Source organism: Rhinolophus sinicus, linkage group LG15, assembly GCF_036562045.2.
Source record: "Rhinolophus sinicus isolate RSC01 linkage group LG15, ASM3656204v1, whole genome shotgun sequence".
Taxonomy (NCBI): domain Eukaryota; kingdom Metazoa; phylum Chordata; class Mammalia; order Chiroptera; family Rhinolophidae; genus Rhinolophus; species Rhinolophus sinicus.
The window spans coordinates 39,868,622-39,888,363 of NC_133764.1; the positions used below are offsets into that span (position 1 = coordinate 39,868,622).

The 19,742-nt window shown below is 56.3% G+C and overlaps 1 protein-coding gene across 4 annotated transcripts in view; it reads left to right on the forward strand.

Annotated features, from left to right (window-relative positions):
- Positions 1-19,742, forward strand: part of RPTOR (regulatory associated protein of MTOR complex 1) — a 270,956-nt gene that overhangs the window by 212,820 nt on the left and 38,394 nt on the right. For all 4 annotated transcript variants that reach the window (XM_019735643.2, XM_019735644.2, XM_074319891.1 and 1 more), the window contains exons 14-20: positions 212-286; positions 4,278-4,343; positions 4,696-4,887; positions 5,337-5,477; positions 9,409-9,526; positions 10,629-10,769; positions 11,125-11,283. In XM_019735643.2, coding sequence (XP_019591202.2) covers positions 212-286; positions 4,278-4,343; positions 4,696-4,887; positions 5,337-5,477; positions 9,409-9,526; positions 10,629-10,769; positions 11,125-11,283 — 892 coding nt within the window. The remainder of the gene's footprint in view (positions 1-211; positions 287-4,277; positions 4,344-4,695; positions 4,888-5,336; positions 5,478-9,408; positions 9,527-10,628; positions 10,770-11,124; positions 11,284-19,742) is intronic.

Consider the following 19,742-nt stretch of genomic DNA (forward strand, 5'->3'; position numbering starts at 1 on the left):
GTGAGATGCCAGCCCATTCCCCGCAGCCAAGGGAAATGTATGTGCAAGCAGCCACCTCCCTGTTTTCACATGAAAGTTGAACTTCAGAGGAGAACATGATTAAGGCCTAAAATACTCATTGCGCGTTCGTTGGTTCGTACGTGACAAGAAGCAGAGAGAAACCCCTCTCAGGTAACCGCACTCACTCTCCCTCTGTCTGTTTTCTCCCCAGTCGTGCCAAGCTGACCTGGTGAAGGACAGCGGCCACAAGTACTTCCTGTCGGTCTTGGCAGACCCTTACATGCCAGTAAGGACGAATCGCCACTCCCTTTGGGATGGTCTGGAGATCTGTGTTGTGTGTGTGTGCGCACGTGCCACACTGCTGTGACAGCTTCTGCAGGGCCACTCACCATCCAGGCAGAAGCTGCGACGGGGGTGTGGGCCACGCTTTGGGGGACACGGTCATGTTGTCAGCTGCCGCTTGGCTTGCACAGCGCTCTTCACTTAGGAACGCATTGTTCCGTAGCTGTCTCGTTTCTCTCTGAGCATCCGGCCACTGGCCGCTGCCGTCTGGCTTGTGTCCGTCTGTTTTTCCCGGCACATCTCCACATCGTGCTGCCTGCACACCTGTCGGCTGAGTTGCATGAGTAAGGGCGTGTACATCTTTGACAGGGCAGCTCGCACGCAGGGGAGGTGCAGGAACGTGACAGGGCGCCCACGTGCCTTAGAATCAGGAAGGGAGGGGGGAAGGAAAGAAGAGACTAAAAGTTTAAATTTTAAATATATTTTATCATATAAAATGGCGCTACAAATGAGTAAGCTACGAGTAGCATATGTAACTCCTATAAATGTTTTATAATTACTTTCTATATTCCCCACCTCTAGCTCCTGGCTTAGCAAAGAGAGCAAAGTACACGCTAAATTTAATTAGGTATAACAACCCGTCTACACGGCTTTAGTTGGCTTTAGTCGTATAAAGGAACTTTCAGATGTAATTTAACCCTGTAGCTGGTTTTCTAAAGTAAATGAGATTTTTTAAAAACACAGAACATATTAAAAACAGGATTGTTATATAAAAGGTAAATAGTACTTGTGTTTTAGCTTAAGTGTGGCAGTTAGACATCAGCATAGGCAGTTAAAGTTTATACTTCGTATGAGTTTTGGAAATAATCACCTCCCTGTTCTTCAGGGTGAGTAAGAAAACAAATCAAAGGAATGAAAAAGAATGTTAAACCGGTAAAATGCAGTGAGATGATGAGCTGAGCCAACACGAATGGGCCCCGCTTCAATTCCAACACCTTTCAGTTCTGAGGATAGAGCCCAATGTGAGAGGGAAGGAAATTCCCAAACGCCCTAAACTGAAGAGAGGAGTCAGAGAAGAGCCACAGTGGGCAGCGAGCGAGGATGTCAGTGACCCTGGGGTCCCCGAGGCATGTGGAGCAGAGTCTGCACAGAGCACCTGGGGCCTGAGCTGGTGACGCCCCCAAAACCGACACCCCTGCTCAAAGCCAGGAGCCCGCGAGGTGTTAAGAAGGGCAAGGAAGGCTGCTCCATGTCCAGGCAGAAAGTTGAAAGAAGAATCCAAGGGAAACTGGAACCTCAGGCCTGTACACACATGGGGTGGGGGCTGCGTGTCCCCGTCCCAGGTGGCTGAGAGCCACCAGCCAAGAAATGAACGTAAAACTCGTTCAGGAAATTGAAACCCGCAGGGGCCTGGAAGAAGCAAAGGCAAACCTTTCTTCAGGGACATTCCACATGGGAGACACCGCCTACTTTCAGCCCACAATCAGGCAAACCAGCACGAAGGAGAATAAGTCGGCAGCAGAATTAGCATCGAGAAGTGAAACTAACAGACGTGTCTGACACGGACTCTAAAGTCACAGGAACACCATGTTTAAATGATCGATAAAAGAATTTGTTTTAATTTTGTCCAAAAGTAAACCACTGTATAGTTTCTTGAAGTAGCTTTGTGCCAATTATAAGAAATAATATATTCTGTTTTTACTTGTCCTCCAAATGACCAAGTAGATTCTTAGCAACCAGGCAGGTTGGGGGTGGGGCTGGGGGTAGAACCTGTCGTGGAAGCACAGGCACTGTCATTAAAAACTCCACAGATGGATTGCAGATTGGTGCAGCCACTATGGAAAACAGTATGGGGGTGTCTCAGAAATCTGAAAATGGAACTACCTTATGATCCAGCAATTCCACTCCTAGGTATCTATCCGGAGAAATCCAAAACTCTAATTCAAAAATCTCTATGCACGCCTATGTTTATTGCAGCACTATACACAATAGCCAAGACATGGAAACAACCGAAATGCCCATCAGTAGACGACTGGATTAAGAAACTGTGGTACATTTATACAATGGAGTATTATGCAGCCATAAAGAAGAACGAAATCTTACCATTTGCAACAACATGGATGGACCTAGAGAACATTATGTTAAGTGAAATAAGTCAGACAGAGAAAGACAAATACCATATGATCTCACTTATATGTGGAATCTAAAGAAAAGTATAAGTGAATGAACTAATCAGAAACAGTCTCAGAGACATAGAGGAAAAACTGAGGGTTGCTAGATGGGAGGGGGGTGGGGATAAGGGGGAAGGTGAGGGGATTAGGAAACAGTCAGTAACCACAAGATGGCCACAGGGGTTCTGAAAATTAATTTGGGGAACGTAATCAATAATGTTGTAAAGATTTTGTAGGGTATCCGATGGACACGTGTCCCATTTGGGAGACCACCTCAGGGATGATGTAGATGCCTGATCTCTGCACTGTACGCCTGAAGCTCAACAATAATGAATGCCAACTATAATTTTATATATATACATGTATATATGTATGTATATGGTTACAGGAAGCGGAGCACAGCATTAGGAATAGAGACAGTGGAAATGTAATGGCTGTGTGCGATGTCAGAGGGATAGTGGATGGGGAGGGGTTCACACAGTGTGAGGGACATAAATGATAAACGTCTAAGTATTGCTTTGTCTTGTGCACCTGAAACTAATAAAAAAAAAGAAGAAAAAAAAACTCCACAGATGAAATGAACAGCAGCATAGATGCAGCCAGTACGCGAATTCGTGGCGAAAGCTCCTGGAATGACGCAGACAGAAGACGTGAGGAAGAGGTCGGGAGACATGGGATGAGAAAGTGTCCTGTTGCTGAGAGGGAGACTGGAGACAGTCATGGGAAGCAGTGTGAACAAATCGTGGCTGAGGGTTTCCCACATTTGAAGAAACGAGTTTTCAAATTTACAAACAGTGAAGCTTGAGAAGGTTGAATAGAACGCATCCCCCCAGAGTCATCGTAACGAAAGTAGAGATGATCGAAGGCAAAAGTAGCGAGAACCAAAAGAAAGATTTTTCGTAGAGGAGTGAACATGATTCCACGGGAAGCGGGCTTCTGTCAGCAGAGACAGATGGCGGGAGACAGCGGAGAAGCCGTTTTCAAAGCTCTGAAGGAAGCCGGCCGTCACCCTCGGAGTCTCTGCCCAGATACAGTGCCATCCAGAGTGAGCGGGAAGCCTGCATGTCTTCAGACACTGGCGGTTACCGTGTTCTACCCCCAACGGAGATACTTGTACAGACTGTCTTTCAGGAGGAAGTTGAACCCCGAGGGAAGGGTCGGATGCAGGAAGCAGCAAAAAGCAGACCCGTGGGCCAATCTCAATAAGCATTGGCTCTAAAATAATAAATGCTCATCACAAATGTGCAGGGTAGACACATGAGTGGGATATCAGGACTGGGGCACTGACAGCCCTGCATGAATCCAAGGGTGAGGGGACCCAGGGGACGCTTAGTTTAGTGTTTGTTCAGTGTGAGTGGAGTCCACCAGGCACCACAGGTAGAGATGGACCGACTGGCTCATAACTCAGGAGAGGAGAGAATGGAAACTGATCCCTCCAATAAAAGACCAGGAAAAAAGAAATGAAGCAAAGGGAGGCTGGTGTATCCATCCATGTCACTACCATGTGACCGGGGGCAGCCAGGGAACGTCCTGGTCACAGGACAGCCTGTGACAGGACACTCCCGGAAGACCTGTCCCTGTCCTGGGGCGTCGGTGCTTCAGGGAACAGTCTGTCCTCTGAGAGGCCAGCCCAGAGCTGTCAGACCCTCCTAAAGCGTGTTCTTTTTTGTGCCCTCGAAAGGTAGTAATGAATCATGCATGCAGCTCGTTAACTATGGCTCATTAACTATGCGTGGAGCTCATTCTGAAAGGCCATCTCTGTTGCACTTGGGGGACGATAAGTGTCCTGGGGACAGTGCAGCACCGGGGTGACGTGTTTTCCAGGCTGAGCACAGGACCATGACGGCTTTCATCCTCGCCGTGATCGTCAACAACTACAACACCGGGCAGGTGAGTGGCACGGCCGGTCCCGCCCCACAGCCTCCTGCGCCCTTGCAGACCTGTGGCCCAAGCTGCCCTGTTTGGGGAGCAGAGGAGCTGTTGTTCCCAATGCCTAATGAAGCCGTCACCCTTAGGGAGAGGGAGGTGACCGAAGCGCCAGCACCGGGGGACGCATGGGGGCAGTGGGGCCTGGGCCCTGCGTTTAGCCAGCCATTCGCAGGGTAAACTGCAGGTGGTGGGATTTAAAGTGAAGGACATGACCGAGATTTCCTGAGAACCATGGGGGCCGTGACCGCAGCCCGCAGCCCGCACCCCTCACCCCTCCCCGGGTGTCCCCCTGAGCGCCTCTGCCCTCCCGCAGGAAGCCTGCCTCCAGGGGAACTTGATTGCCATCTGCCTGGAGCAGCTCAGCGACCCCCACCCCTTGCTGCGCCAGTGGGTGGCCATCTGCTTGGGGCGCATCTGGCAGAACTTCGACTCGGCCCGATGGTGTGGTGTGCGGGACAGTGCCCACGAGAAACTCTGCAGCCTCCTCTCGGACCCCATTCCCGAGGTGAGTGCATCTCCACCCAGTGGCTCCCGGCTAAGTGTGGTCGTGGAGCTGGCGGGTACTCTGAGCCCGTGGTCCAGCCGGATGCTGTGTGAATGGGTGGCGTGGGGACCGCTCTGTCTCATGCTGCCTCGTGTTCAGAAGCTGTCCCCTTCCACAGCCGGTCCCCGGAGCCGCTCACTGATGGGTCTCTGTCACTGATGGCTGACATGGTGCCTGGCTTGCTCTTTTGATCCCAGAAGTTCCCGCCTGTACAGCCTGTCACCAGCCCCTCAAGCTGGGGCCACGGGGACCCCTCCTTCTGCCCACCCCTACTTCTGCTCTGTCCTCACGGGTAGGACTGGGCAGTGAGTATTCGTGAAACTGGACTGAGCTGAGCTGAATGTGGCGGGAGCTGAGGCCAGGCAGCCAGCTTGGGCGGAGTTGTGACGCGCTGTCCCCGGCCCCTGCAGGTACGTTGCGCGGCCGTCTTCGCGCTCGGCACATTTGTGGGCAACTCGGCAGAGAGGACCGACCACTCCACCACCATCGATCACAATGTGGCCATGATGCTGGCCCAGCTGATCAACGACGGGAGCCCTGTGGTCCGGAAGGTATGTGTCCCCCAGCACCGTGCCGGCCCCGCCTCGCAGCGGGTCTCCCATGCGCCCGGGTCAGCCCGGGGCCCTGACTGCAGCAATGAGCACGCAGTTCCCACCGGCCAGCGTCCTTCTGAGAGCGGACCTTTCAGTGTTTGCTTAATTCTCCAAAATGCGTTTCTTCCCCAGATACTCGTGTGTTTGCTTCATTTAAGGGCATTTAGCGGGCTGTGTCTCCTGGCAGCTTATAAAATAGGCTCCTTCCTGCCTGGGAGCAACACATACACACCCCATGGAGACAAAAGAACATAGACACCCACAGACAGACACAAAGGTTTGTGCGTGTGTTCCCCTCCCCGCCCCCGTGTTTGTCAGCGACTCCACAAAACAGTTTATAAAGTTGAAAGTCTTACTTGTCTGTTTAAGTGTAGAAATATCACAGATTTCTGTCCAAGATCTCACACCCCTCTCAAAAGTTGGCTCAGCACAACCAGACCCCCTCGTTCCCTGTCACAGGGCCATCAGGGGACCCTCATGGTTTACTGGTCCTGAAGGCTGAGCAGCCGGGAGCCAGGGAGGGAGGGGCCTGGTCCAGGTGTGGCTGCAGCGCTGAGCGGGCAGGAGGGGTGAGGCTGGAGGGCGGTGGCTCCCAGTCCCCAGGCCAGCGTGGCAGGACCGCGCCTTCTGTGCAGCACCGGGTGCCCCCTTCTTTGCACAAATGTTGAGTGTCTTTCATGTTCCAGGTACAGCGCCGTGTCAGGCCTAGGGACCTTGGCTGTCCTTGGGGTGTTTGTGTTCTAAGGGGGCCCAGCCAACAGCAGGCCTGTTAAATGAGTCGATGGGGTGACGTTGGCTGGGGCATGCGGGAGACGCGGAGGTCTGGGGGCGCCGGCGGTGGACGGGCAGGGCACCGCCTCTAGCAGCGGTGGGACGCCTCCCTGAAACGTGAGCCTTCTTCTCTGTGCAGAGTCCTCCTGCACCTGGCGGCTTGCTTTCTCCTCGTTCACAGCCGCGTGCTGACGCTGTCGTGGCACATGGCACTCTGAGGGAACACAGGCACAGCCAACTGGCCCAGGAGACCAGCGCCAGGGGCCTGACAGTCCTGAGCTCCACTCAGACCTGGCACCGCGCTCCGCGGGCTGACCTGCCCCTTCACAGCCGCCTCTTATGTGGGGCCTCGTTCTGGGACGTCAGCTCTGGGGCCCGAGACATGGCTCTGACCTGTAGCCTGTGACCGGCTGCTGGCGTTCAGCAGCTTGTGCAAAATGAGACAAATACGGCTATGATGGCGGGCTTTTCATAGTCATATGTATTCAATATAAACAAGGTTACATCCGTTTACGTTTTAATAACAAAAGTATCCTCTCCTAGGTGAGGCGATAATGAGAACAGAGGGTCCGATTTTGTTTGTTGACTTGTTTAATGAGCTTACTTGATAAAATCAAAAAGTCAGCAAATTCCTGTCAGCCTCCCTAATCATTTTGAACTTGACCTTGTCCACTAAGCACCAAATCCAGATGCCCAGTCAGCAAGACCCCCGCCCCCGGCTCATCAAGAAGGGCCCGGCGAGGGGTGCAGGCTTGTGACCCTCCAGTTTCCACCCACGCCTTTCTCGCGGCATGACAGGGTGGGGGGTGGGGGGGCGCGACATGACACAGGGACCCCGCGTCCCTTACTCACAGCGTCCCCGCTGTCATCACCTTAGCGAGGAAAGCAGGAGGCATGCACATCACTTGTGTTCAGCAACCACAGACCCCCAGGGGTGCCGGTCGGCCTTGCCCACACGCCTGACTCAAAGCGAGACCGGCAGGAAGTATCGGGCTGTTCCCCATCGGCGCCCGGGACCCAGGCCTCTGGGAGACGACAGGGCTCCACCCACCTGGGCCAGGGTGCCTTCTCCCGGAGGTGAGCCCGTGGTGTTCACATGGGCACAGACGCACGCACGCCCCAGCACTGCTGTCCTGCTGCAGTTGTGGGCCGAGTTGGACGCTCTGAGCAGGGGTCACAAAACAGTCACCGGTAGTTTGGGGTCGGAAACGTGGAGTGGAGGCAGCCCCGGGCAGGAAACGGGCGTGGGGGGCAGTCAGTGCAGAGGCTGCGAGAAGGACCCGGAGGGCGCGTGGCCTGGCCTGCCTCGTGACCAGGGCAGTGTTGGCTGAGTCCCATGGGGCAGTCGTGTGCCAGGCGTGGCGTCTCAGGAGCCTCTGGCGACTCACTTTAAAAATGGAGCCTGGGTTCACACTCGTCTCTGAAGGGAAAGGCTTCCTTCCTTCCGCAGGCACGTGTGACTCCCCTTCTGTGTGCCCGGCCTGCGTCACCCGGGCTTGCTTACCCAGCCGTGAACCGAACCCTGGCTCTTCCCTTGAGAACGTGCACTTGAGGTGGGGGCAGGCTGGAGACCGAACAGACGGATGAGTGACGTGGCAGGTGGTCGTGTTGGGAGGAAAGGCGGTGAAGGGGGGGTGTCCGGAGGGGAGCCTGGATGCAGGGGCATCTGAGTGGAGGCCCAGAGAAGCAGAAGGGTGAGCCGGGGGCACTAGGGAGGCCTTCCTGGGCAGAACAGCAGGACCGCGGCACAAATTAATGTGTTCCCAACCTGGTGTGAGCTGTTTCACTCTGCATCGAAGTAACGAGGCAACCAGTGCTTTTTGTAGACGGTACCAGCATCACCTCCACTGGGTGGGGTGACAGGTGACTGTCTCAGCAGCACGTCACTGCCTCACACAGCAAAAGTGAGCTGGGCTCTGGTTTGCAGGAAGAGGCTGCTCGGGTGTACAGGCCTGGCGCAGTTAGACTCGGGGACCAATGGCAGAGGCAGGGCTGGGGCACAGAGGGGTGGGTCTGCACAATTCAGGGTTCTCACCTAAGCCGGTAGTTCTGGTTCCGTGGGCACAAGCCGAGAGGTCCCTGTCAGGGCTGAATGGAAGGACATAGCAGCAGACTGCTGGGCAGGTTGCGTCTGTGGTTTGCGTGTGTGCTTAGGTGGAGATGCACGGCCAGCAGTGGGAAGGACCAGCCTGGAACTTGGAGAGAGAGGGGCCACAGCGGAGTAGCTTCAGGAGCAGTCCCCACGTGTGACGGGGAGGCCCAGGAGGGTGTGAGGTGAGGGAGAGGCCCTCAAAGGGGGGCAGCCAGTGAGCGCACCTGGGGCCCGTCTGGAGCCTGCGGACACTTGGTGCCTCGGCACAGCTCTCCTGGCCTCGGCGGCTTCCTCACAGGCCTCAGCTTTCTGCTACGTGCTTTTCAAAAAAGAGACGAGGCTGAAGTTGGAATTGTCTGAATAGTGAGGGGAGAGTCGTCGCACCGGCATTCCCGTTTTGTGTCCCGGACTCAGCATGTCCAGGCCCTGCTGGTACAGCAGCACGTGTCCCTGCGCTGAAGGAGTCGTCCACTGTATCCATGTCCTTGGGCTGAGGCAGGGGCCCTAAAGATCAGGCAGACCTTTCTTCTTGCCTTTCAGCGACTGGAAACTAATACAACTGCAAGTTTTGCGTTTAGTTGAGCGGGCGTGTGGGCTTATCAGGCATGACCTGCTGTCATGTGCCCGGAAGTCAGACGGCTTGCCAGTGGGTCTGTCAGGAGGCGGCGTCAGCCCGGGTCACAGCCCTGAGCTTCCCAGTCTGATGGGGTGTCACTCACACTGGGCCCCTCCACCATCTTCCCGGTGCCGCTCGTGCCTCGCGGTCAGCAGGCCCTGTCGGGGTCCCGGTGCCCTCTGTGGAGGTTCCTCATGGCCGGTGGCCTCCGACCCGTGACCTCACTCATTGTTCAGAGGCTTCTGCTCCCACGGGACAGTCCCCGTCGCTGACACCGAGCGCAAAGTTCCCTCTTAACCTTTCTTTTTTCTACGGCGACTCAAGCGTCTGGCGTTCACGTTTAAGCCTCGCTGCTTGTGCACAGCCTTTCCCAGCCGCCAGTAAGTGCCGTGTCCCTTCTCCCTCGGCAGGAGCTGGTGGTGGCTCTGAGTCATCTCGTGGTGCAGTATGAAAGCAACTTCTGCACGGTGGCCTTGCAGTTCATGGAGGAGGAGAAGAACTACCCCTTGCCTTCCCCGGCGACCACAGGTACAGACGGCAGCCCGGCGCCTCACCTGGCTGCCTCACCTGGCTGCCTCACCTGGCGCCTCACCTGGCGACTCACCTGGCTGCCTCACCTGGCGCCTCACCTGGCTGCCTCACCTGGCGCCTCACCTGGCTGCCTCACCTGGCGCCTCACCTGGCTGCCTCACCTGGTGCCTCACCTGGCGCCTCACCTGGCGCCTCACCTGGCTGCCTCACCTGGCGCCTCACCTGGCGCCTCACCTGGCTGCCTCACCTGGCGCCTCACCTGGCGCCTCACCTGGCTGCCTCTGGCGGACCGGGGACCCTTCGTCAGAACTGTCGCAGCCCCTCAGTTTTGCCAAGACCTGGGCTCAGATCTCAAGTGCTGCCAAGTGGCCTTTGATTCTTGTCTTCCCAGGCGTTTAGCAGAATAGAAGGGGCAGGAAAGGGGCTGCACTAGCCCTGACTCGTTTCCTTCCTGTTTACCCTTTTTGGAAATCAAATTGGTGGATATGATGCCCACATATGTGGGCTAGGGGGCTTAGAGAAGAGTACGTGGCCCCCTCCTGTGATGAGGAATGTCATGTGTGGGTCTCGCAGGTCAGTGAGTCACGTTCGGCAGCTCCTTGACTCACGTTTGCCTCTGTGCCAGCTTTCTGTTCCGTCACCCTGGAACACAGCTGTCTCTGCAAGAAAGAGCTCTCGTGCTCCGTGATGAAGGCAGCGCCCTCTTAGTGCACCGGGAGGGGAAGCGGGAATGAGCTCACTCAGTGGGGGAGCCGCTGTTCCGGAGGGGGGCATGGAGGCAGCAGGCGGGGTCCTGCCGGTGCCAACTCGCACCCCCCTCGCAGAAGCCACAGTGCCAGGCCTGCTACACGTGGGCTTTCGTAACTGAACAAGCAACAGACGTGGGGTGGGGTCACGTGCTCCTTACACCTCCCCCCTACACCCTGTCATTAGTCTGTCCAGCTGAGACCAGCCTCCGTGTGGCAGAGCTCCATCCTGAGTCGTGGGGCCTTGCATTCGCAGGGAAGGGTTATGTCACCTGTCGTAGCCGCCAGCTAAGAGGGAACGTCTGTCCTCCCCGGGAGCCCACCGTGAACTCTCTCTCCTTCTTTCCCACTAGAGGGGGGCAGTTTGACCCCTGTGCGGGACAGCCCCTGCACCCCCCGGCTTCGTTCTGTGAGCTCCTACGGGAACATTCGCACTGTCAACACAGCCAGAAGCTTGAACAAGTCTTTGCAGAACCTGAGCTTGACAGAAGAATGTAAGAGTCTGGAAACCGGGTACTTGGGTGGGATGCTTGTATTGGGGGCTGTATTTCCTCAGGAACAGGTGCCCGCCCTTCTCTGCCGTCAGTGTGTGCCTGGCTCGCCTGGCGCTCGTGCATTAGCGCCCGCAGTAGCCCGTGGGCCCTGTGCAGGCTTGGAGGAGGGTCCTGATGCCCCCGGGCCCTGCCAGTGGCCCGACGTCTCCCTGGGGAGTGAGGGCCTGGCTCCAGAGGAGCTGGGGGGGGGCGGGGGGGGATTACACGTTTCAGTCACGTGCCGCTAACTGTGGGACCAGCGGAGGTCCTGGGCGCTCGGCACTGACCGCCTCCTCCTCCGTGTGGTGTCCGGCAGCTGGAAGCGCAGTGGCGTTCTCCCCCGGGAACCTCAGCACCAGCAGCAGCGCCAGCAGCACCCTGGGCAGCCCCGAGAACGAGGAGTATATCCTGTCCTTCGAGACTATCGACAAGATGCGCCGTGTCAGCTCCTACTCGGCCCTCAACTCCCTCATTGGTGAGCCCCCTGCCCGACCTCCCCTCCCAGCACAGCACAGTAAACGCCAGGTACACGCACCCCGAAACCGGCTTGGTCAGAGCGTGTAGCCGCCAGGGCCGTGAAAAGTGGCAGGAGTAAGTTTTACTGTCAGCAGCATGAAAGCCTCGGTCACTTTGATTCCAACCTGATGGCGTTTGACAGGCCCTTCCAGGGCTGTCTGGGCTGGCCAGCTGTGCCTTATGGGAGGTTGCTGGAACCTTCCATCAGTCTCCATCGTGATGAACTCCGTGGCATAGAACAGGGGCTCTGAGCCGGGGTGGCTCTGCCCCCAGGAGACGTTTGAGTTGTCACAGCAGGGGCAGAGCACCACCCTGCAGCGCCCAGGCCCCACCCCAGAGAGGGGGTCAGTTTGTATAAGACAAAGCTGTGTGTCCTTTGGGTGTCCGGGCAGGACTGGCCTCGAAAATTGTTTGGGCCTCTCAGGGCTTTGTGGATAGGTTTAAATTCAAGTTCCGTGTCTTTGATGGTGGCAGGATTATTCAGGTTGTCTATTTCATTTGACATGTTATATATATATTTTTTAATTAAATGTATTGGGTGACATTGGGGAGTAAAGTTACATAGGTTTCAGGTGTACAGTTCTGAATACATCATCTATATATCACATTGTGTGCTCACCACCCATGTTATATTTTTAAGATGTTGTCCATCTCAGCTAAATTTTCTCATTTTTTTCCATGAAGTGGTGCAGAACGTTCTCATGATTTTTTAATCTCTGCTGTCTCTGTAGATATGCCTCCTTTTCTTTCCTAGGATATGTTTGCTTTTTCTCCCTTTTCTTGACTAATCTTCCACGACTGTTGTTAATTTCTGTAGTGTTTTCAGCTTTTGCTTTGCTGATTTCGTGCTCTGCTCTTCCTTTATTTAGTGATCCAGTGACTTCTTTTCTTTACTCCCTTCTATTTTCTGTAGTTGTCCTCTCTTGTTCCTTTTCAGTTCTGCAGTTGAAAATAAGGCTTGTTTGTGAGCTTCCCCTCTCCCTCTCATCTGAGTATTTAGTTCTGTGACTCCCTCTCAGCACCACTTGTCTGGCACCACTGGCTCTCACGTTCAGTTCTGAGTTATTTGCTGGTTTCCGTTATGACCCCTCTGCCTTGGAGTTCACACTCTGCATCATGTGATAATGTCAACTGTTTCTGGCTCCGTCCTCCTTGGTGGTGTCACAGTCTGAAAGGGGGCAGTCCAGGCGCCCTGGCTAGTGGAACCTGAGTGAACCCCAAGACACTGGTCCTCTGCTCGCCCTGGAAAGGGACCCGGCCGGCCGCTGTGGTCCCTACAAGGAGGGTCTGTCTGGATGGACGGTAGCCCTCCCCAGAGTAGTCAGAACTGAAAGGGGATCCTTGCTCCCGAGATGCACCCACAACAAAGAACTTAGCTCGGAAATACCAACTTGTCCATTTAAATTGTGATGGAACATTGCAGGTTTGCGCATTTGGTTGTTTGCTGAAATGCCCCAAGTGCCAGAGGCACAGAGTTTGCATCAGCGTGAGTACGTTTACTGCTAATCACCAGTGAAACATAATGTCGTCTGTGCCCCCGCGAGATGTTTGTTTTGAGCTGGAATACGCTCTCCTAATAGAATTAATTGTAGGTAGTGGTTAAGCCCCCAGGCTGGCCCTCGGGAGCCTTTGAAAACGTAGGTCTGTATGAACCACATTCTGTTCCTGTTTCCGCTGAGACACCCACAGTGGAAACATGTTAAATGATGGGAAGTAGGAACGGGGCTGTGCAGTGCTGTCAATCACGCGGTTCTCCACAAGCCCCGCCCCCTCTGCACCCCTCCCTCCTGCCCCAAAGTCAAGGTGTGACCTCTGCCTGCCAACATTCACGTTAGCCAGGGGCCCGGACAGTGCAGAACTTGAGCTTGGCGGCTGGAACAGCCTCTGAGGCGCAAAGGCAGCAGCAGACTGCGTGTGAGCCAACGAACACAGCTGTGTTCCAATAAAGCTTTATTATGAGCTGAGGTTCCATTTCATAAAACGTCCACATGTCACAAAATATTCTTTCTTTTGATCTTTTCCCCGACCACTTAAAAGTGTAAAACTCCGGGCAAGCCGTCAGAAAGCAGCAGCTGCCGGTGGGGTTTGGCCAGGCCGCCGCCACCCATCAGCCCGCCCCTCCAGGGCCCACGGGCAGCCCCACGACGGAACGGAGAACATTCTCTGCCTGCTCTTTCTCATTCGTTCATCCAGCAAATACTTTGTAAGCGCCCCACACTGCGCCAGGGGCACTTGGGGTAGAAGAAGTGACCGTTTGAGGGCCACAGCCTTTGGTGCTGCTGTTCCCAGCCCCAGGAATCTCCAGTCCCTGCCCCAGAGGTGTGCGTTCTTCCCACCTGGCTGGGGGTCACAGGGGACTCAGGTGCTGGGCCCCTCCTCGCCCTCCCCCTGCGGCCCAGCCCTCAGCACCTTCAGAGCCACAGCAGCCTCCCTGCTGCTACGCCAGCCGAATCCTCTTCACGGACGTTTGGCAGTTCTGCAAACTGGTCCTGCTCCCATCCTGCCTGCATCATTCCTCCTTCCTCGTCACGGGCTTCCAGGTGAGGTGCCTTGGAGCAAATGTGTCCTGCACCACCACCACCACCCCCGCCCCACATGTGCTGAGGTCAACCTTAATCCACTTGGCAGCTCTCCGTTCTGACACACAGCTGGCCCTCAAGACGAAAATCAAAAGTCAAACCTGGCTGCCTGCGCTTGCCGGCATGCAGTGCCTTCCCTTTGTGAAGTGTGACCACAGCCAAATATTAAACTCTTGTCCTCATGGGACCATTGAGAACCCCCATCTGAAGGTCCCAGCTCCTGCGGCATCCCCTCCCTCTGGGTGGCTTAAGTGCCGTGCGGCAGCCTCCGTGAGCTGGCGTAGGCAGAGGGTGCATTGCAGCCCTGGTGTTTCCGTTGTTAACTGGCCGGTCATGTTTGGTGCTGTGCTCCTGGGCGTCCACAGGGTGGGGACGTGTGGCCTGGCCCCTGTTGGGACACAGCTCTCTCTGATGAGTGAATATCGGTTTAGTCCTTGGTACTGACGGGACGCTGGCCTTGGCGGGGTCAGCGGTGCAGACTCCCTGTGACCTTTGAGGCCATGTCAGGTTGGAGAGCACAGCACCGCTGAGGACAGCAGCAGGGGTCCCGTGTCCCGTGAGTGAGTGGGTGCGGTGGCCCCCACCTCCAACTGCCTCACCACCGGTCCCTCTTGCATGCAAAGTCCGGGTCCTGGACATATTTGCTGCAGAAAACTGAGTTTTATCTTATGTTATTCAAATCTTTGAAAACTTGAGGGGAAAAGTTTCAAAATGAGCCGGAGTTGGGAATGTTGAGAAGACAAACCAGCCGTGTGGGAAGTCGGGTCACTTGCGCTCGGTGAGACAGCGCTCACGCCCGCCCGCCAGAAGCAGGTGCTCGCGTGAGAGTTTAAGTTCACGGCCTGCACAGAAGCCCAGCACTCTCAGCGCTCACCTCTTTAAAGCCAGTTTCTTTCGTTTCAACCAATGAACAGCAACCTTTTTAGCCTTGTTCACGGAATCCTGTGGAAGAGGTTTCCAGAACCACGGCAACCTAGGACGTCCGGGGTCCCGTCGTGTCCCGCAGAACCACCCTCCCTCCCTGGGCCTCACACCTGCCTGACCCCGCAGGTGGCAAAGGGAAAGGGTGAGGAGATGCCCTGACGCTGGTGTTCAGACATCAGGCCCCCCCGGTGTGTCCTCTGCCCGACGAGCCGCCCTCCCTGTGACGTCACAGGCTGCGCTCCTCCTGGCCCTGGGCCAGCTGAGCACCATCCCCTCGAGCAGCGGCGGCCTGTGCTCCGTCTCCCCATCCCTGCTTCTTGGTGGGAGCCTGGTCCCAGCCGTGCTGAGGGAGCCGGGCAGGGCTTCATTTCTGTTATGGGGACTCAGGGCAAGAGGGGTGTGATGACAGGTGAGGTGCATGCGTTGTCCTGCCGAAAAAGTCCCGTCCCCAGAGCACTTGCAACAACATATATCAGAGGCCCGACTTTCATGGGTCTGCTAAACTCAGTGACAGTTTGTAGCGTTTAAAATGTGTTACCGTGGTGATGAGTCCACGACAGAGCTGCGGCTGGCAGGGAAGCCCAAGAGCCAAACTCGGCGCCCGCCCGTCACCAGCTGCGTGCTCTCCTGACACCAAACCCAGACTCGGTGTGAGGCTGGCTTCAGATACTGACTGCCCCCTGCCCAGAATCCGGGGGTCGGGACGACTCCCCTCAGAGAGAAGATGGAAGCAGAGACCAGGCCGGGAGCCCGGGCACTGCCCAGGTGACCGAGGCCAGCGGAGAGGAGCCGTGTCCCACCGGGCCTCTGGGAGCCGAGCGTGTCATGTGTCCGTGGCCGGCAGGAAACAGCCTGTGCCTGCCTTTCTGCCCTTCCGCCCCGAGGCGCCAGGAAGCCCTGGCCCCAGCATCCCTGGCAGGCCCCGTACCACTGGGAGAGGCCAGTCCTGCGCTCTGGGTTTCGGGTAGTGGATGAGGTGCTGGTTTCTTCAGAGGAACTGGAGGAAAGCAGGCTCGATCAGCAACAAGGACGATGGCAGGGACCAGCGCGCCTGAGGGAAGGGAGGCGTGGTGAAGGCCTGGCCACGAGACTGATGGTACCCACAGCCAAAGCCCCAATTAAAGGCCATCACTCAGTGTGTCGCAGGGACACGGAGACACGCCGCTGAAAGGGTTACACAGGCATGCCGGCTGCCCCAGCAGCGGTACCCCATCCTTGGGTCCCCTCGGTGCTGGGACAGGTCCTCACCTCCAGCAGGCAGAGGGGGGAGGGGAGGGGGTCCTCCTGTGGGGGCCCCAGTGACAGGAGGGTCACCACAGAGGAGCAAACACAGCAGCCCAGGTCCTGGGAACTGGCTCCTGGAGGGGCGGGCGCTCTCGGGCCCAGTCTCCCAACCACATCGGAGTAGGTGACCCCTGGAAGATGACATGCGGCAGCTCCCACCTGCAGTGGAGCTTTGGGCTCCTTTCTCCGAGCTGCTCTGCCAGGCGGGGGACGTCAGGGACCCGGAGTTGCCACAAAGCTCTGAGCAAATTTCCCTTCATGGTGGACATTGCTCTGAGAAAATAAACCCTAAAACCATTGGTTATAATCTTTTATTACTTTTAGTCTAGACATGAAAATAGGTTCTTAGTGCTCATAGGGAGTTCAGCGAGTGCCAGACAGGCGCCGTTTCTGAGGATGTCACAGCCACAAGCCTCCTGGGTCCCTGTCCCCTGAGGGGTCACTCCCAGGGGCTCCACTGTCCACACTGCCCAGATTCGAAATGTACAGCAGCTGGACAGATGGCCCAGGTGCGTTGCCGAGAGGCCGCGAGGAACTGCGGTGCCAAACCAAGGAAGACAGTGAGGTCAGGGGACGATAGCGTCGCCCCATTTCATGCTTTCACTGGCACGTGGCTACACCATTCACTGTGGCCAAAGACAGACTAAAATGAGACTGTTCCCTGCTGAATGGCAAACAGTGTTGCATGAAAGAGGAAGTCCCCTGCAAGAGTGTCAGTGCAGTCACAGCAGCTGTTTCCAGGTAAATGACAATGACAGTAACGTGCCTGCCCTTTGGTGCATGGCACGGCCCTGTTCTCTGAGCTGGACCCGTGCACTGCCCCCAGGCCTGCATCTGCCACCCCCACATTAAGGCCCAAGGCCACACAGCGGGGGAAGGGGCGGAACTGGGACCCCGTGCGCCACCCTGCACCCTCCTTGTCTGCACCAAGGGCACCACCGACGAGGGTTCTGTCTGCTGGGCCTGCTCTCAGATGACAACGGGAAGCGTGCCTCCACACTGGTGCCCATCCCTCCCTCGGTTACGAGTGTCCCCCGCTCCCCACCGTGTGCTAGGACGAGGGTCCGTCACCTGCAGCCAGGCTGAGAGTCACTGCGCAGCATGTCGCCACCACTGTCCTATCACGGCTCCCTGTCGCACGACGACCACGCTTCAGGGAAGCTGGTGCCACGTGTCCTCTGAGCCCAAGAGCAGTAGAGGAGAAAATCCACACGGTGGCCGTGGTGAGCTTGAGTCTCCGTGAGAGGCCCCGAGTGCACTTGTGATGGAGAGGGGCCACCTCCCTCCCGCGTGGGGCTCCTTTTCTGTGAGCACTGCGCACGTGGAAGCATGCCACCTGTCCCCTGCACCGCTGTCCTGCGAGCAGACTCGGAGCGACAGCCTCCTGCCCGCCTTCCTCCTCTCTGAAAGAAATGAAGTGTGCGGCCACCTGCTGGTCCCCACGTGACAGAAATGACACGTGCGGTCACCTGCTGGTCCCCATGTAACATAGCACATTTCCTATTGGCGGGCCATCTGCAAGAACGAAGAAGTAGATCATAGGAACTTTTCCCAGAGGTTCTGGACCAATTTTGCCAGTTTCCTTAGACTTTGGTCATGAATCTAGACAATGTCACAGAGACGTAGAGTTGGAAGGTTTTTGTTCTGTTTCTAAGCTGAAGGGTGCTGGAGAACAGCATATGGTTTGCGTGGATCGGTCACCCAAGCACAGGCTCCCCTGCAGGGGAGAGTAAGTTTGCCAGACACATCCACCTCACTAGAGGCCAGGTGTGCCCTGGGCCAGAGTTCTAGAAATGCACCCCTCCTGACTCCGTGCCGGCATGAAGCCCCCCTTCCTTGCACACAGGAAGCACCCAGAGCTGGCTGTGAGTACACGCATGGGTGAGTGGGCGCGTGCAGGAGATAGTTCTTGGAAAACCTTTCCTCTGGCCATAGGACATCCCCTCACCTCCACTGCTGCTGTTCCTGGCCCAGCCCCCACCTGGGCAGTGGGGTTTCCGTGTCGTCACCTGGAGACCAAAGCAGCAGCCAGCACCTCTTGGAACCACAGCTGGACTGGTGCTGCCCACATGCTGGTGTGATAAAGCCACTGGAGGAATGTGGTGAGCCCTTCTTGGGGTGCAGTTTTCATAGTGTGACCCCGGGAGGGCAGCCATGCCCTGATGAGCTGAGGGCACGTCTTTATGAACCTCCGTCACTGTGCGGGCGTCAGGTGAGCTTGCATAGGCGCCCACCGTGCATGCAGAAATCCACACTGTCCCAGGTTAATGGAGGTGCAGTAGTGCCACCTTCTGTTTACAAATTCGAGGGTGTCAGTTGAGGTGAGCTCAGACCTATCTATGTGCGTCTGCCTGGGACTCATGCACGGAACTGACTTTTTTTTTTTTTAAAGATTTTTTTTTTTATTGGGGAAGGGGAACAGGACTTTATTGGGGAACAGTGTGTACTTCCAGGCCTTTTTTTCCAAGTCAAGTTGTTGTCCTTTCAATCTTGGCTGTGGAGGGCGCAGCTCAGCTCCAGGTCCAGTTGCCGTTGCTAGTTGCAGGGGACGCAGCCCACCATCCCTTGTGTGAGTCGAAATGGCAACCTTGTGGTTGAGAGGACACGCTCCAACCAACTGAGCCATCCGGGAGCTCAGTGGCAGCTCAAGGTGCCTTGTTCAATCTTAGTTGCAGGGGGCGCTGCCCACCATCCCTTGCGGGACTCGAGGAATTGAACCGGCAACCTTGTGGTTGAGAGCCCACTGGCCCATGTGGGAATCGAACTGGCAGCCTTCGGAGTTAGGAGCACGGAGCTCTAACCGCCTGAGCCACCGGGCCGGCCCATGGAACTGACTTTTACTCCCAACCTTCATCCGGTCTCTTTGCTTCAAACGTGTCCTAAAACCCACTTTGTTTGAACAGTCGTGTTCACTAACACTTTCCTCCGACGACACTTGTAGTGTGTAAAGTCCTTGGTAAACACCAGAAAGGGCCTCACCGCCGGTTGGCCGGTCAAACGACATGGAATCGTGACTTCCTTGCAGTACTCTTTGAATCTCCATTGTTCACTTATATGTTCACTGTCTCCTCATTGGCCCCCTGTTCACCCCAGGAACGCACAAGGGCGCCCCATCAGCACCCGCTGTGCTCTCCGCTCGCCGCCCCTCCCTCCTGCAGCCAGCCTTTGCTCAGACGGCTCCCTCTGCCAGCATTGCTTTTTTTCCTTCTCTGCCCGTCCAGATCCAACATGGTGCAGACGTCAGTTCCATGGCCCCCTCCTCCCAGGGGCACGTGCCCTTGCCTCACCCTGCCTGTCCCCACACCCAGGAGCTGCTCAGCCCGCTGCCCGCCACCCCATCATTACCCCTGATGTGCATGTCCAGGGGTGGGTCAGGCTGTTTCTCTGAACCCTCATGTGTCTCCCTCAGCTCCGTATCTTGGTTCACTGTTTGCTCTGCTGGCCATCCCTCCACTCCCACAGGCCCAATCTGTGCCTGTTGGTCAGGCCTTCTGGCTGTCACCTGCGGCTGGAACTATGAGGATCCAACAGCACAGCAGCCTTCACGGGGTCAGGTCCTCAGGAAGCCTTCCTTCCCTCCCCTCCTGTCCACGACTTCCCTGTCATGTGTTTCTGTCCTATTTGTCTGGGC